General features: G+C 40.2%; 1 protein-coding gene across 1 annotated transcript in view; it reads right to left on the bottom strand.

Moving 5' to 3' along the window:
- LOC121718555 (heterogeneous nuclear ribonucleoprotein L-like) overlaps positions 1-8574 on the bottom strand; it is a 64917-nt gene extending 56343 nt beyond the window's left edge. The window contains exon 1 of the mRNA XM_042103580.1: positions 8142-8574. Coding sequence (XP_041959514.1) covers positions 8142-8354 — 213 coding nt within the window. The 5' untranslated portion in view covers positions 8355-8574. The remainder of the gene's footprint in view (positions 1-8141) is intronic.
- Between the last annotated feature and the right edge of the window lie 10839 nt (positions 8575-19413).

The following is a 19413-nucleotide window of genomic DNA, read 5'->3' as shown; positions in this document are numbered from 1 at the left end:
CTTTCTTGTAAGATTATTTGACTTGAAATAAGTCAAAATCTTCTTAAATTAAGACATAAAGAACAAGTAAATATATCTACCAATGGATTAAGAAAATTAACCTTAATTTAAAATTAGATTGAAGATTTAAGACAAATTGTCTTAAATCTTAAGATACATTTTCTAAATCCACTTAGTAAGATATCACTTTTTGCATGGTTTATACCTTCTGAAACCATGATAAAATTATAGTGATAAACCATGAGCTCTACGTACTGACATAACAGCTGAAGCATTGTCAGCGCAGTAGGTGGAGTGTCAGTCTCATAATCAGAAAGTCGTGAGTTCAATCCTCACACGGGGCATGGTGCTTTTTTCACGGGGCATGGTGCTTTTTTTATCAACCATAGTGATAAACTATGGCTATCATAGTTACCCAAAAACCATGATTACCCAAAAAAACATGAAACGGAAAAATCATTTTTGTTTTCCGTTTTATTTTTTAAAAATCAGTTATTTTATCATAGTAAAACCATGGTTAATTTTCATAAGGGCGATGGTGGCTGCAGGTGTTTTGCTAATTTCTGCAGCTGTGGATACATGAACTCTCGGGCTTTCGAACATGGTACTCCTCTGCTCTTACATATATTTTTTGACCCTCTCTTATCTGCTGACCGCTTCTAGTCAGCATGGCACAGAGGAGTGAAAGCATGCGGTTTCTTTCCCTATAGCAACTGTTTGTCACAACAAATCTAACATTACAGCAAGTAGGTTAGTTGGCAAATAGCCTAGATATTATTAATGCTGTTAAAACATCACTTCCATCTATCGTAGCCACAATACATTTAAATAGCATTTAAGTATAAGTATAAGTATATATACTCTTTTGATTCCGTGAGGGAAATTTGGTCTCTGCATTTATCCAAATCCGTGAATTAATGAAACGTAGCCGGAAGGGTGCATAATAATAAGTAAAAGATAGAAACAAAATGGATGCCTTCCCCAGAAAGTTGCCCATTTCCCCTGATGCCAGTCACCACGATTGAAGGATAATCACGACAATAAAGTAAAGAAAAAATAATAGACGTAAGTGTGGAATTAGTGGTTATGTATCTAATAAACTGGGATATGCCAGTGTGATGTCCAAAGAAAGGCACTGAAAAGACAGAAGCAACTGAAAAACTTACAAAAAAGTTGGTGCTGTGGGAGAAATAAATAAAGGTGGCAGGTTAAATACAATACATACATAATATAAGCTATGTTACACTGTCAATGCCATTCTGTGCTGGTTGATTACTCGTTCAAAATATATGAGCTATTCAAAATATTAGGCTACATTTAGTCTACCTGCAATGGTGCAACTGATTTTAAAGTGTAACTCCAAAGTACAAACAACTTAGGGTCTTTTTACAGTAGTTAACAAGTTCAAACTTTTGACTGAGCGCAAAATTATGTTAATTGGTGGAGTTTTGAGGAAGACTGTTTTGGATTAACACTGTATGGGCTTACAGTGAAAGCTAAGGGGGCAGTTAGCACGTCAAAAAATAAGCGCTATTTTACCCCACTGACAATGCTCAAAATATAATTATACTTCTGTGGTAGTGTGGTGAGGGTCTCTAGACAAACCGAAACTTTAAAAGTGTACAGAGCGGTACAGAGCGGTTATAACAAGACCTGTATCTGAAGGAAGCAAATTGCCTGGCTTCATGTTTCGGTAGCGTGAAATCAGCGGGTGCGTTTGATCTTGCAGCCCTGTGCAGATCTGGCTGAATCTTACATTACAATACAATACAATGTCTTACGTTCAGCCAGATCTGCAGCACTGCAAGATCGAACGCGCAACCTGCATGTCTTTTTTATGACAACAGAAAAACATACACTTCACATCTACCTTAGCCTCTAACGCAATTCTTGCAGTTGTCCATTTTGTACATAACGTAATTTTAGCATTTAATTCACACATTCAAATACATCGTTGGAAATGAATAGCTTACACGCTTGCCAATTGTGTAGAAAGGATAATATTTGTCTATTTCTGGGACAAAACCGCTCTGATCTTTCATTAAACTTCATCTGTGTCCAAACTAAGCTAATACGCACCTACAGGTGCCCTCTCTGATACAAAACATTTAGATAGATAGATAGATAGATAGATAGATACTTTATTGATCCCCAAGGTGAAATTCAAGGTCTCAGTAGCATACGGACATCACACACTGCACTTACAGCAGAAAGTAATATACATATAAAAAACTCCACTGTACAATAGAGACAGTAGAAGATAAACATGATACTAAAATACTAAATACTAAATATACTATATAAACTAGATCACATATCAACATAGTGTGCTTAAGGATGATCAAGCATGCAGGGCAGGGACTGAGCCTGTAATTCAGTGTGCATTGTAAGGTGCTCTATGAGTGTCACGGTGGTGGTGCAAATAAGTAAGTCCAACAGTGCAACAGTGCAAGAATAACGTCTAGAGACCAGCATAAAATAAATATGGACATATAGAGAAAAATGTATAACGTAGACAAGGTAATATAAAAATGGGGAGTAAGAAGTGACGTATTCATCTCAACGCAAATTTAAAACCGTGTTAAACTCTAAAAAGTGGCTAAGCTAGCGACAGAGCAATTGCCCCAATATGCCTGGATATATGTGCTTGTGTACAGGGGATGTGTATTTGGGTATATGTGTGACAGTGTGTGTGATGTGGGAATGAGCAAATGATGTAATATTGCAGAGAAATTGTTTTTTTACTCTTAGGAAACTTGACTGTGTTTAAGTAGAAGTTCCCTATTCAACAGGATGTCTGCAGGTTTTGCAACACTGGATGCACACCCTGAAGACATGGAAAGCTCAGGCACAACACAGGATAATGGCATTTCAACAGCTATGACCGAGATTTAAGAAATGTGAGAGTTAAGGTGCTTTTCAATGTATGTATAGGGAGACTTTAATTGAGATAAGATTTACTTCCTTATAATAATATAGTTTATCATTTTGAATAACTATTGGTATTGATACAGACCATTGTGTCTTCACATAAATGTGAAATTGAATGTGAATAAAAGCTTCTGTTTTCCTGCTTTAAGGATGCAGGAGAGAAAACACAAAAGAATGCAAAAACTACAGCTCTGCATGTCATTTATCTTCCTATCAGTACTTTGGATCAAGGCTTTATTTGCAGTGCTGCAACATCAACTGCAACAGCTACAGACTCCCTATCTGCGTCTGTAGGTCCCACATCCTGTTGCTCATCTCTGCTCTAAAAAGCCAATGACATCAACACATTGTCAACAACATCGTCATAGTGTTCCTAATCTTTCTCAACCCACAGGCTGACTTTCAAAATCTAAACACATTTTGGGCAGAAAATGGAAGAAAAATGCTAAATGTGAATGTGTATTGCTCAAGTCAAGAAATGACTGCTGGTGGCTTTCTGACTGTGTCCCTGTATTATAAAATGGGGGGCATAAATAGTACATTTGTAAAAACAAAAATAAATATCCGTTAATATTCATGAACTGAGTTCTGCTTGGGGGCATTGCATGTGTCATTTCTATCATTCAGTTCATGTGACTTCAGTTCGATCATTAAAAATTCAAAATCTTAAAAGTGATACAATTTCAATTTAAATACAGCCTTTTCCATAAAATGTATATTTTAGAATGTAAGGCTTTTTATGACAAAAAGTGAATAAGTGATGGTCGCAAATGTTAAAATGTTGTCGACACAATGTTGGCATACCAGACAGAAAAGTATTGTTCACAAACTATTACAAAACATGATACATGCTTAATTCATATATCAAGACTTTGCTTAATTGGTTGTGTAATCACATTCTGTGCAAAATACTACTCTCATCACAATGAAAAAAACTGTCCAGAAACAAAAAATCATGAACAAACATCTGCTATGCGGACACTGACAGAAAAAAACTATGCTATTTGTTTTCTGGCATTTGACATTTTAATGTATGTTGTGATTTTGTGTGCTACACACAACACATAATCAAAACAGATGACAGAACTATGTATGATATACTTGTACATTCCAGGTTTTACATAGATAATGTATTTAATGTTGCAAACCTTACAAGCAACACGGAGGAGAGGAAGTTTGTCTGACACATGCTTGCACAGTTACACAGACAAAGCATTATGGCCTGACCCTAATAGTACATGCTAACCCACAGATGTGACTGATATACGAAAGCAGGTATGTTTTTGTTTGCACTTTTTATCTGCTTCTTGTTTCTAACTGTGCATGATCTATTTAAACCCAGCCAAAACCATTTAGCACAGATATAATAACTGACTGAAATAAATATATAACACATACACAGAAGACAGGATGTGGTTATGTTAGCCCTCTAAAGTTGTGCTTCGATGACCAAACCTCACGTGTGAATTATCCGTAGATTCTTTTGCATTTACATACATTAGCAGTGCTTGATGCACAGACCTTTTTGAGTACCTATTTACATGTACTTTTCAAAGTTTAAAAGTTTACAGGTTATCAGCCTAACACTTGAGGCAACCCACATGCGTACAAGAGAGCTCTCATTTTCAGGGCTGTTGCAATAAGTTAGGCAAACCAGGCAACTTGGAATAGAAAGGGGGAAATGATTACGTTTGTCAGCAACTACAATTCTGTGAGAATACCAAGGACAGCTGATTACGCGTTGGTTTACAGCAACAACAATTGAATGAGAACTTCCTTGAAGTATGTGATTTTGTTCACAATTGCAAATGACTGGAATGCATAGTTAAACCTTTGCAGCCGTATTAGGCAATGCCGCGAAACACAACAAGGCTATCTTACCTGTCAAGCCTACTATTGGAAATTAAAGCAGAGGAGTGGAGAGGAAGAAATATGTTTTAAATATATTTTTCATTATTTCTATGCTTATGCTGAGGGTGGGATGGGGTCATTGTAGTGATGGGTCCAGTCTCCCCAAGTGTTTTTGTGGCTGTTCACATAGTTCTTATTAAATGTGGCCAATATCAGATTCCAACCCAAGTGTGAACTGGTTACAGTCCTGAACTGACCAAAACAACAACAAATGTAGCTACAGTGTAGTCCTACTGACCTTTGCAGCTCTCTTCCATTTCCACCGAGTGATCTACAGTAGAACCCACATCAGTGAGCATGCTCCCAACTTCTCTGGTAGGCTACTCCAATTAAATGTTCTGATGAATGTCGATCAAGCATGTAAGAATCACATGAATTCCGATATATAACATCAGACCTGTACTAGATTGAGACCACATATGGAAGCGGCCCAAATCAGTTAAATTTCAGTTAAATGTCATGTGATTTTCACTGTTCACACTGATTTGACAACATCAGATTGGTTTCGGCCTGGTAGTGTGAAACTAGCCTTAGGGCGCATTCACACTAGACCCTTTGGTCTGGACCCGAGTTTTGTTTGGACCGATGATTTGATCAATTTCAATAGTGTGTCTGCCGAACCCAGCTGTGGACCAGGGACCAATAGAATACAGTGGTCTGGGGTACGGTTCGCTAGAACTACGGTGCGGTTGACAATGACGTGTGTTTGTTTGTTTAGCCTACTTGTGTGAATGGGAAAGGTAGGCTACACATAGGCATAGCTCAAACTCAATCAGCAAAGCTGCAAATCCATCCTTTCATTACAGCCTGCCTCCGCAAGAATCTCCTTATCAGAGCAGCTCACATCACTCTCATTCGTCGGTAGGTGTTGATGACAAAGTGAAAGTGGTTAAATTGGTTATGGTTATTTTGCTGACATTGACGCCTGATTAACAGAAATAATGACAAAAGACCACACGGACGACATGAGTTTCCTTTTTTTGTGCCGTTGCCAAGCGATATTGGTGAAAAGAATTGAAGAATCATGATTATGACACAAACGGATCCGGGTCCGCAAAAAAAAATGTAATGTGAACGGAGACCAGCTGGGTCAGGGTTAAGGGGGAGTAATCCCACTCGGGTTCGGTCCAGTTAAACGACCAAGTGTGAAGGCAACCTTAGGGCTCTATTTGGTGATCAGAAAAGGATGGTCAGAGGCGTTAAGTTTATAGACATAAAAGGCGTGGCCAGTACACATTCACTAATTTGATGGCACATTTTGTGATCAAACGCTTTGCGCAAAAGGGTTATTCTTTTGATTCTTAATCAGTCATGGGTGTGTTTTGGATGTAACATCCTTAAACCAATGAGAATGACATCTTTTATTCCCTTTAAAAGCAAGCAGCGCAACTTCACACAGCACATCGGTATTGTTTTGTTGCTGATCCAAACCAGACTGTGATGGAAGTGTACAGGGCTTCCATTTTACCTCAAGTTATTATAAAAGTTATAACTGTTCTGTATATGCCATACCTGAAGGTTTTAGACAGCGGAGAAAGGCATGCATTGCCCAAAAACACCTAATTCAAAAGAACTTGGGATTCCAGTTTCCTACCAGAAACCCAAGAAGACACTATGCCATGGACTAAAAACAGATGTACACTGGCATATTAGTGGGAATTCAGAGGAGGTAAAGCATCAGAAGGATAGGATGAGATGTGAAAAACAAATAGAAAACAAATAAAAGCTAATGCTACTGCCTAATGCTGCAACAATTAATTGATTAATCGAAAAGCTTTTTGATTGATTTTGATAACCTGTTAATCTCTGTGTCATTTTTAAGGAAAATACATAAAAGTACTCAAATTGTAAACAAAATACCTTTGGGGTATGGACAAAACAAGGCATTTGATGACATAATCTTGGGGTTTTAGAAGCACTGATTGACATGTTTTCACCACAATCTGTTTAATCAAAACAAATTGATTCATCCAGGAAATAATTGACAGATGAACCAACTATGAAAATAATTGTTAGTTACAACCCTAATACTGACTAATGATTCTGTGCCTCTCTTTTGCAAAAAGAAAAAGTAAATTGGGAATGCAAACTGACTCCTACGTTATCAGGCTCACCCACGTGCCCTGACCGTTGGCAATGACCTCCAGATTCTCAAGAGTAAGATAACCCTGCCGCCCACACCTCTTTTGATCTCATGCAACAGCCATTTATTGAGATGCTAAGGGTGATAAACATTTTCACCCCAGCTGGGATGCTGTTCCACCACTGATGGAGTAATAAAAGTGATGCCTCAGACAAAACTGCCACTTCCCCTTTCCACTTGCCAATAAAAGTGACCTGGCCCTGGGAAGTCATGAGCCATGTTTAACAGCCATGTAACAGCCATGTATATGACCCTCACTTCACTGGATTAGTAGAATGTGGCCTAGGATATGAGCATCCAAGAATCCGAAAGGATTACAGTATATGCAACCTGTGAATAGTTGCTATTTTTTTTAAATAAACGATCTGGCTTTTATTTCTTGTCATTCTCACGGTGACATCACATTTTACGGCGCATAGCTTCACCTACTAGGCCTTCAAGGCAGGTGTCGAGCCGCAACATCCACAAACGCGAGATTAGTAGCCTAGCCTATGCTATTGAGTTAAACTTTTCTTTTCGCTGTGAACTTAGATTGCGTTTAATTGATCAAACGTATTGATTCTATGAATGAACCGTTGGCCTTCTAGAAGTGTAACAATTCTGGAAATAAGCTTAATGCTAAAATGTTTCCACAGGTTCGGGTCTCATGAGACTAAAATTATCCGACTGAAATGCGCATATTCATTGATATTTCATTGTGTCATTTTAGATCACCACGATTTGCAACATGGACAGACGCAATTCTGTGAAGCTTGCCGCAGTCATGAGCGGTGGCGAGTTTAATTTAAGGCTCCATAAGATCGTATGGCTTGTGAACAATGTGATCTGAATTAGAATTGAGGTAGGCTACATGGTGTGTGTGTGTGTGGGCGTGTAGGCTATGATGTAGGCTGTACTGGTGTTATACGGCCGTGTGTGTGTGTGTGTGTGAAAGAGGAGAAAAAAAACAGAGAAAGAGAGAGAGGTCTTCTGTATGCGTTCGTTAACCAAATTACGGCTATGCTGTTCTTTAATTTTTGATGAGAGGCCTACGACACACTTGTTTTAAGCAACGTTCCGTCTGGGCATCTTGAACACAGTTAAAATAATGTTCAGCAGACTTGAAGCCTACGTCGACCATAGGCTATAGGCTACTACTGATAGTCTACAAACATACCTTTCTATCCGAGCAATATTTTGACAGAGTCCAGCGGACGCGTTGCTCCCCACTGGGCCCCGTTTCATCCTCTTCATCTCCAAGCAGCTCCGCGGATGCTGAGTCTGAATCCTCTCCCTCCTCTAGGTCCTCTCCTTCCTCAACCTCCGACGTTTTGAGGCGCTTAGCGGCCCTCTCATATTCACCGTCTCCATATTCTTCGATTAGTGACATTTCCAAAGAACAGACTATTATTCGCTATCTGTTTTACGCCAAGTTTTCACGTGGATGTGCAGTGTGCAGACAGAAGTCACATGTGTTTTTCCTGGGCGCTGTCAGGCTATGTCACGAGCGTGGTGGCAGCCACAATTATGCACACTACCAGGACATGTCATCTACAAGTACGCCCTCGCGTTTGAGAATAGCCTACCTTCAAGGTTTGTTCAGAGTGCGGTTTTGACAGCCTAAGCGTGCGTCACAGGTCATTTCATTGGACATCCTCTAGCCGACTCCATGAACATTGCTGTTGATTGGTTCAGTGGGTGTACGTAGGCTCAACCGCTGCAGACTCTTGGCAAAATTTTAAAGGAACACAGAAGTTTCTAAGATAAAACATGCAGGTATTGAACATGTCAAAATCTCAAATAGTTCGATGTTTGCTTTTAATTGGTTCTTGTGTTAGATAAAGTAGGCACCTTCTCCGTGTGTGTGTGTGCGTGTGTGTAAAGTCAAGTCACTTTTATTTATATAGTGCTTTTATATGCACAGAGTGCAACCCGAAGCACTCACACACAAGACATTGACACACAAGACAAAAGATGGTTATGGTTATGGATTTGGCAGACGCCTTTGTCCACAGCGACACACAAATACAAAACAACATAATATTTAAAATTGAACAGGGAACAGATTAGAATGTTGGTCAAATATAATAAGGAGAATAGTAATAATAAACAACAATATCAATTCAATCAATAGCCTAATAAAATAAGCAATGAAAATGAGGGGAAAAGCAATAATAAAACAATGTCCATTCAATCAATAATATAAAAACAACGACATGGTAAGACTACATTAAGGAGAATATCAATAATAAACAATAATGTCAAATTAATCAACAAAAAAGATGCCAGACAGAGTAGCGTAGTCACCAGCGTACCTGTGCGTGACACCATCCCATACAGAAAAATAACATATTCACATATATGCAGCTTGAACATATTCCAGTATAATAACATCTATGGTAAATATTTCCATCTATGGCCACTTTCTTATATTTTCTGCATATAATTAAATATATTCAGCAGATTTTCATGCAAGATATTCAAATATTTCAATATTTTGAATATATTGAAAATTTTGTTTTTGTTTGATTTTTTATCATTTAAATAATTTTATGTAATTTTTTGCTTTAGTTTTGTATCTACTCTTTAAGTTAAACATATTTGCCTTGCATGGGTGCGTTCTTTCCTGGTGTAAACCTATCGTGGTAACATTAACTACCTTAACATCAACTTCCATTGGACTGAGGTGTCTTGCATTGGACTGTGAACTGTGTGCACCGTCTCTGTTTCTGCCTTTCTGAAGCCCGACTGTTGCTGATGCAGAGCTGCCCCTTCAGTGTCTGAGAAATCGCTCAGGCTTGAATACACTAGTGGCCTCTGTGGGATCTAATACCAACCTGTTGCTGAGTGGTCGTGCTAGCTAGCTGCCTTATCAAGCATCTGACTAGTGTGGATGGAGGTGTGAATGTTTCTATGCTACCGATGGAGGATCTGTCACTTTTGAAGATTCGCCGAACTGCTGATCTGCGGGCTGGTTTCAAAGCGCTTCCTGGAGAACAACAGCTGACCCATGCTTCCGGAGCTCCGGCCTGCCTGAAAATCGTCCAAGAGCACCTGACTTCCGATGGACTGTTCAAGAGCACAATATTGCTCAAGATGTTAAATACCAGGAGAGTCCCCAATATGCAATGCCAATTTATTATTTTTTGTTTTATTTGTTATTTGTTTATTTTATTTTATTGTTTGTGAAATTGTTTATGTCTTACCATACAGAAAAAAAAATCAAGGAAAAAATTATAACCACATACTAAGCTTGCATCTTATCATTGATTCAAATGGGAAAGACAGCAGTCACACGTTTCATCTAATTATTAATTTACAGAACATTCAGTCCTTTTACTAACTCAACAGTTATGAAGAAATAATATTTGTATTATTATGTTATATGTTACTGACTCATCCCGAAACTACATACAGATTATGATTAGCATTATCAGATTATGCATGAACAGAATTCCACGAAACTTGCTATGTATTCAGAGGGTGTCATAATCCTACATTTCAAATTGTTTGCAGTTTTGAACATCAGCCAAAGATACCTGTGATTACAATGCATAATTTTTGCCTTTTCATTTGTAACTAGGTGATGCTACACCTCAAATGAGTGGATATGGGATGTGTTGCCATTTCCACTGGAGACCTAGTCTGGAGGACCAGACTTAATCTGAAAGATTAAGGGTCTGGCCACAAATAACATATCTATCAGATACACATATATGATTGGTTCCCCGCGATGCAAGGGGCAAAAGTTACGTGCATCATTACTTGTTGCCAGAGTCTCTCACTGAGCAAATGCTTCCGCAAGAACTCTGGATTCCCAGGGTACTTGAGACCAGCATACCAAAATAATTTGGTCATCCTAGGCCCTACGGTTCTCGAGATATTATATTATATTATATAACTGTGTCCGGCCATCTACAGGCCGATTGGTGTACAGTCACTAAATGTACGCATATATTCATTTATTGTATGGCCCCCCATGAGCAGAATTCCACAAACATTGACATGCATTCAGAGGGTGTTATAATCTCCTACACTTCAAATTTCGTGCAGTTTTGAACATGTCAGCCAGAAATACCTTTGATTACAACAGCTTTCATTTTTAACTAGGTGGAGCTATACCTCAAATGAGTGGATATGGGATGGGTTGACATGGCCCCTTGAGACCAACATACAAATAAAAGTTGGTCATCTTAGGCCCTACGGTTCTCAAAATAATCACAGAAAACTGTGTACGGCCCACTCTCCTTTTGTGGGGCCCGGAGCGGCGGATTAGCCTCGTGAACCATACTCTTGACTGTGTTTTGCTACGTTCCTCTTCGGCAAAGAGTCTGGCCTAGTTCCATTGCCAAGTGTCTTCTTCTGTCTTGCGTATGACTTTAGTGCACTTCTTAAGATCGAAGGCAGCACTTTATATCATCTTCCTGGGTTTTTACCTGACCTTTCGAGTTGGCCGAGAGAGATCCTCCGAGATTCAAACCCAAACAACGAATCTTCACGGAGATGCTGGAGAAAGAAACATTGTGGAAAACGGGTCGGTGTCCAAAACAAACTAAGGACTAGTGCATACCGACCGACCATCCTTGCCTAGTGTGCTCCTAGCAAATGTTCAGGGCCCGAGTTCGCTTCCAGAGGGATGTAGGAGACTGCAACATAACGTGTTTCATGGAGACCTGGTAAACTTCAGAGGTCCCGGACCATGCGATTCTACCAGATGACACATTCTCCGTCTTTCGGGCGGACAGGACAGAAGAGTCAGGAAAGTCCAAAAGAAGGAGGTATGAGCAAGAAATATATCCATCATGTCGCGCTCCTGTTCACCTGATCTGGAACATTCTGGCGATTCTGTGCCGTCCCTTCTACCTGCCCCCTGAGTTTTCTGCTATAATCACCATTGCCGTCTACATCCCACCACAGGCAGATACAGTCACTGCTCTGTCAGCTCTTCATGACACAATAAGCAGACACCTTTCAGTTCATCCAGATGCTGCCTTGATAGTTGCGGGGGACTTCAACAAGGTGAACCTAATGCTAGTTCTGCCGAACCTTTTCCAACACATTTCCTGTCCAACTAGGGGTGAAAACACGCTGGACCACTGCTACTCTCCATTTAAAGATAGATACAAAGCCACCCGTCTCCCAGTGTTTGGGAAGTCCGACCACGCTGCCATCCTTCTTCTCCCGAAGTACAGTATAAACAACGTCTAAAGCAGGAAGCTCCAGCGGTGAGAGAAGTGAGACGGTGGACTGACCCAATCAGAGGTCATGCAGCAAGACGCGTTGACTGATGTTGACTGGGACATGTTCAGGATGAGCTCTGACAACATCGATGAGTTCACCGATGTGGTGACAAGTTTCATTTCGCAGCTGACTGATGAAATTATCCCCAAGGTAACTGTGAAAGTGTACCCAAATCAGAAACCTTGGGTTGATAGATCTATCCGAGAGGCTTTGAACGCACAAACATCTGCAAACAACAATGGCTTGTCATCTGGTGACATGACATCCTACAAAGTGGCCTCCTACCAACTGCATAAAGCAGTGAAAGCGCCGAAAAAGCGGTAAAGAGAGAAGGTGGAGACGCACTTAGGAAATTGCGACAGCAGGATCTGGCAGGGACTGAAGTTGATGACTGACTACAGAGGACGATCGGCCACCTCAGCAGATGTGGACCCTACACTGGTAAATGACTTGAACTTATTTTACGCACGCTTTGAGGTCAGTGAGGAACATTCTCACAACTACGCTGTTAGCCCTGCAGGCAGTTTTAACAACGGTTAAAATCATTGGAGTTCCTCTGAACCGCTTTGAACCAATCATTAAAAGTGGCTCACTGTCTCCACCAAGGCACCATGGATGTTCAGTGGTGTGTGATGTAGCCTCTGCTTGTCCCTTCTGAAGTCAACCACCAATTCCATGCTTTTGGCAATGTTTAGCAGGTCTAATGAGCCAGGTGTTGATGAGAAGTTTCTCTGCATCCCACCCTTAGCAAGCAAGCTTGCATCTTATCATTGATAAGTCACACATTTCATCTAGTTATTAATTCACAGGACACTGAGTCCTTTTACTAACTCAACGGTTATGAAGAAATATGTAGGCTACTGACTCATCCCAAAACTAGGCTACATTAACACAATTCGCTTCCAATACCCCAGTGAAGGACATGTATAACGTTAATGTTAACTGTGGAACTTCCTTATAGGCTAACCAAAGGTCCTTGATTGCTCTGCTTTAACCCTCACTGGTATAATTAGCCAGCATGTCATCTTAGTGTTAGGGAATACATTTGTATTTCAAGTGACAGAATTAGGTATGACTTAAGTTTAGCTGACGTTATAACATGTAAAGGTAAGCTTGCCAACCCCACAGGCAGGCAGCTTGACTGTGACGTTCGTGACATACCTGGACACACCAGGAAATGGAATGGTCGCTTAAATCAAACGTACACACAGATAACTCACACGAACCTTATTTTGTGCCTTTTAGTTTTATCCACATTTGCTAACATTTCATAAGCCTTTTCGCTCCCTACATTGATGTATTCCAAGCAGTCTGCTTCGGGGGTGGGGGCGTAGTAATTGAAACACCATGCCTGTGTAACGTAATCTCTCTCAGGGACGCCCTCTGCTGGTTGGTTTTGGCGGCCAGAAGCCGAAGTAAACGAGGGCGAATCAAGCTATTCCAGACGGTGTACTGTAGGGAAAAGAAATCGAGCAGAAGTACGTAGACAGGCAGAGCCAGGCTACTAAAACGTAACTGTTTTGGTTTTAATATTTTAATGACATGCTTCACTTACATTTTAGCTCATTTGCACTAAGTCTAAGGTTAAGGGTTAAGACTCCAGTTTTCCAGTCGTTGTGTTCCTTAAACATCTGTATACTACTGCAACAACCTGCTGTTAGCCTCAAAATGTATTCTTCTTATTATTATTATTATTTTCTTCTCTATTATTATGTTAAATGCTCTAAATGTAAAGCACTTTGAGCTGTTTTCTGTGTATGAAAGGTGCCAGATGTGTTCATCACTATTCTCTGGGAAACACTTCCATTGTGTTGTCTGAATGTTGCTTGTGTTGTGAATTTGCAGGCTGTTTCTGTAATGTTTTTGTTGTGTGAATGTGCAGCGTGTAGTGTAGTGTTTTCTAAATTCTGTGCATGTGTTATCAAATTGATGAAGATGTTTTCTTAAGTTGCTTGTGTTATGTCGATTTGCATGTGTTTTGTCAACTTGCATGTGTTGCCACTCACCTGTCGGCCACTGTACTGTTGCTGTTTGGAAAAAATAGCCAGTAAAACAGTTTTTAATAACGTCTTTAATTGATGATTTCAGCCAACCTCTTATGTCCTCTGCATACATTATGGAAAAAGTTTTGTTTGGGTAAAGCTCTTCTCGGCCAGTTGGCTACAGCGCATGCACTGTCTTGGGAGATACTTGCCTACCGTTTACCGTGGGCGAGACTACCGTCAACTGCCTTGCAATTAGATGATTATTTTTCAATTATCTATATTGCTATTATTTGTTCATGTTTGTATAGGCCTACTTACCTCTGCACACATCTAGCTGACTCTGCAAACATTCATTGATGATAGCTCACGTCCTCCATCAAAATATTTAAATAATTAAGGAGCTGGATTCTCATGCCAGGTTAGACCAGGTTTTTAATGGTCATATCCTATTATTTTATCATTCAAAACATCAACTATTGTGCAACTGACTAGCTCTTGCAGTGCCTGCTGAGAAGCAAATAAAGCTAAATTACGATATGTTGCAACCTCAAGACGCTTTCAAATCCAAACACATCTTTGGTGCTTTATTGAACCCGTGGTCAAACCAGAGACAGTTGATAAAGTTAAAAGTAGCCTATACACACCACCGGCACATCCAGGAACTTTGAATTTGCAGAGCTCCGCCCCCTTTTCAGGGAAAACAGACCGCTTGGACTTAATGGAAATCTATGGATCTGCATTGATGTGGGGAGCGAAAAGGGATTATACTTATTAAATCTTTAAGCAAATGTGAAAAGCACAAAATATATGGTTGGTTTAAGAGTTATTGTGTGTACTTGGGATTTAGGCGACCATCACATTCCTATTTTCTGCTCTTTCCAGTTTATTAACAGGAGTGTCAGGAATGGAGTCACAGTCAAGCTGCCTGTGGCTGACTGTTTAACTTGGTTTGGCAAGCTGTCATAGAAGCAACTAAACATAAGCCACACCTTAATTCTATCACGTGAAATAGGAACGTATTTCCTACAACTAAGATGAGATAATTGACTATTTTATACTGACGTTCCACAGTTAGCTAGTTAGCAAGCTAACAGTTTTAAATTGGAACTTCTTGTAAGTGTAAATTTGTCCTCAACACTGGGCTATTGCAAGCGAATTAGGTTCCAATAGTTTCGGCATGAGTCAGTTACATATTTCTTCATAGCCATTGTGTTTGTAAAATGATTGAATGTGCTGGTATTATTAATAACTAAATGTAATGTGTGACTGCTAGCCATCTTTCCCATGCTTTCCCTGAAGAAGGGGCATGGTGCAGAGAAATTTCTCTGTATGATGATACGCCGGTTGTGCGAATCTTTGGTCGAACACACATAACAAAAGTTTACCGTTGCCAAGCAATCACACCCCATGACACCTCCACACAACATCTCTCTCTTTCTCTCTCTCTCTCTTTCTCTCTCACACACACACAGGCAACACAAAATCAGCCCTGTTATAACACAATGACAGACCTACTCCTCAGACTCCACTGATGATGATAATTCCTATACGATACAAAAATATGACCTTAATAAAATCTTCAGGAAACGTTCCCTAAATGTTATTTTCCATGAGAAAATGCAAACTGTGGTTGCTCAGAGTATGGCTGAAATATAGTTGGGGGTGAGCAGACCAATGCATGCCAAATTATGCATTTGGTGTTAGGCCTATCTAGCTTTAATAGGCAGAAAATTGGTAATTAGATTACATGTCTGCTATTTATCACTATTATCCTGTTGAGGAGTAAATTCTTTAAGACAATGCCGTTCCCCAGAGAGTGAATTATTTTCCTGGCTCCTTCTAGAATTGACCTGTCGCTAAGCGCCACCCTTAGAACGCTGATGAGCCAATGACAGTCCAGCCTCAACGGGATTCGGACATCAGCTCGGACAACTCCATAGGAAACAACAGGGAGGAGGCATAAAATGACAAATTAATGGTTATTTATGGAGTTTATTAACTCAAAAAACCCCAACGGATAACCATGGTCAAACGTTTTGCATGGGGGACGTGGAATACTGATAGCCGGTTCCCCGAGAGACTAGAAAACAGGGTATATTTTCACCAACAGTAGCCTACAGCAGTGGTTTTCAAAGTGGGGGCCGAGAGGGGGTGCCAGGGGGGCCTCAGCAAGTTGGAAGGAAAAATAAAAGCAACAAATAAATACATTTGAAAAATGTAAAATATACCTATTACTATGGGTGTGTTCCAAACGGGAGACAGCTGCCTACTGCCTCCCTCCCTACATAGAGAGCTGTCTCACTAGACATGACTTTGGATTAAATGCATCTTTTAAAAATGAGCGTAGCACTCTAGAATTTTTGGTTAACACTACGGTATGACGTTAGCAAAGGCCTGACGTTAAACTAAATTAGCTTACGTAAGCTAGCAGGCTAACGGTATAAATTAGTTTTACGGCCGGCAGATATATCAGACCAGACGCTATTAATGGTTACAACAATGGCATAATCAGATAGTAAATTGTTTATTTCTAATCTGTAATCTGCAAATCTAAGCAAAATAAGATCACACAAATGACATTTTAAACAGATTCAGCAGCCATTACCGATGTCATCCGCCATGTTTGTTTACCTTTCACAGCTGTTTCAGACGTTGCCGCAAGGGATTATGGGTAGGAGGCAGCATGAAGTGTGCATCGATGCTGCCTTCAAAAATGACCGTTATTTGGGAATTCTAAGATATCTTAAAAGGCAGCAGAATTTGTTTTTTCGGTTTCGACCCGCACTTGCTACCTTGCTCCCCAGTTAGATATCTTAAAAGGCAGCAACTTTACCCGTTTCGAACACACCCTATGAGTGTTGTTATACAATGCCATTATAATAATTTCTCACATTATCTGAACATTATATTTTCCATGATTATGACTGGGAATAATAGTAGAGTGATAACTCTCATATGGACCCTATCAAGAGAGTTCCATTATCAGCATCATAGTTGGCCCCACAAGACTTCCTTTTTAACATTCCATATGTTATCAGAGTTATGCAGAGGAAGTAGATTGGGGCCCAAATAGAACGTTCAAGCATTGTTTTTGTTTACCTTGTTGAAAGGGTCTATAGCAGAAAGCCCCAAATGCAATTTTTACACACTGTATGCTCCATCGCGAAGTGCTTGTGGCTAAAATAATTATTAGGATTAGCTTAATTGCCGTAGTATTGTCGATGGGTTTAATAACACATCAAGGGGGTCCTTGGCCAGAACCTAGTGGTATTTGGGGGGCCTTGTCATGGAAAAGTTTAGGAACCCCTGGCCTACAGGACGTCTCGTTTGCAACAGCTCGACGTAATGTAGGCTAAGCCAAAAACGTGGGCACAGGTTCCCTGTTAAATCCCAAGATGAAAATGCTCATTAACCAACTACTATATTCTTATTACATCAAATATTAACGTAACCTAACATATCTTAGTATCAATCTTCCACTACCTAGCTAGCTAGCATTAACGTCAGTGGTTTTTGCACGGTGATTTGCACGGCTACTCGCCACAACTGCTTGTCACCTTGTATGTATTCTAAAGTTTTGAATACACCCCTCCATAGCATAATTAAGTCCCTTTTGATAGCTTCTGGAGGAAAGTAAATCCTTTATCGACCAAAACGTCCTCAAAGCCTGCTTTCATATACTGTCAGCTGCCATTGTCCACAATGTATTTCTAATCAAGCCTGGTTTGTTTGTCCGAGTTTTCACACGATAACAATGGGGGGCGGGGCTTAGCGACAGGTCAATTCTACGCGAACGTTCTATAATTTCAGTGTTCTTAAAGTGCCCATATTTTGACTATTTTTCAACAAGTTCAAATAGGTCTTTGAGTTCATGTTTCTGAAGTTGTTTGGTGGAAATAGCGTGTAGGAAACGATTGTTACCTACCTCTATTACCCTCTGTTTCAGCCCCTTCCAGAGTGTGCTGTTTTCTGCTGCTCATTACATATTCATGATCTGCAGCTAATTTGGCCACGCCCAAAGCTTCTAGAATCTTTGCCCACGCCCCACTGACTCTTACCACTACTACTACGTTAACTTTCACATGGACATGGCGGCAGTAGTTCAACCATACATGTTCGAACCAGAATCTGATCCTGAAGGAGGGGAGTCTCCTGCACTACCCGAGACTCAGAGAATTCAGCAAGACGCTTCTGAATGGTTAGTTAAACTTTCTATTTTTTTGAAACTTAGATAGTCAGTGTTTAGCCCATGAAAGCTAACGTTAGGCTAGTCTAGCTATCGATAGCTAACGTTAGTGCCAGGTCAGGCACTATTATGAATTATTATTCAATATTTATTAAACTTAATGAATTTGTATTCACACAGTAGTAAACTATATTGTGCTTCTTGTTCACTAAACGTGAAGTTATGTCTTGTAAACACCCCGCTGCTTCAAGCTTCGCTCAGTTGGCAGATCCTGTAACTAATAATAACGTTAACGTTACAGTTTTTCACAGTAAAATTAGGGAGGGCTCGGACACCATTGCTCTACAGACTGAGTGTTCCTAAAGTACAGTAGTATTTTTCTGTCATACTTATGAGACTTGCATGTATGCGCTTGATATATTGGTGTATACTGGTGTGTTCGCATTGTAAACTTGAGAAAGTCTAGCCTAGCACTACTTACCATTCACCTACTTACGTCAGGCTGAGAAAGTACTAGCTAGCTGGAGCACGCTCGTTCAAATGTAATCGTGGGTGCTATTATTGGGTAAAAAATACCAGGTTTATTATTTCTTTAGCTTTATTCATGTATGACTCCTTTTGTATTTGTTTGTTTAGGTGCACATGTGGAAATTGTGCAACAATGTCGTCAGAGCCGGAGAACTTATGCTGCCAGGGTTACAAGACGGCTGCAGCAGCTGGATGAAAGGCCTCCATGTATGATAGGCAAACAGGTTCTAAACCCAAATGAATACCCTCCGATCGCAGCGCACCAAACTCAGAGCCGCAGAGAGGAAATGGCACAAATCCAAACTAGCTGACGACCTCAAAAACTACCAGACACTCCTGACCTCCTTCTCAGCCAGCATCACTGCTGCTAAGACTGCTTTCTACAATGACAAAATCAACAGCGCTACAGACACTCGAAAACTTTTCTCAACCTTCAAATCGCTACTCAACCCTCAGCTGCCTCCTCCTCCATCCAGCCTTACTGCAGATACCCTCGCCTCATTTTTTAC

This window comes from Alosa sapidissima, chromosome 9 (genome assembly GCF_018492685.1).
Source record: "Alosa sapidissima isolate fAloSap1 chromosome 9, fAloSap1.pri, whole genome shotgun sequence".
Classification (NCBI taxonomy): domain Eukaryota; kingdom Metazoa; phylum Chordata; class Actinopteri; order Clupeiformes; family Clupeidae; genus Alosa; species Alosa sapidissima.
Note: the sequence above shows the minus strand (reverse complement) of the source record. Positions and strands in the feature narration are given on the sequence as shown.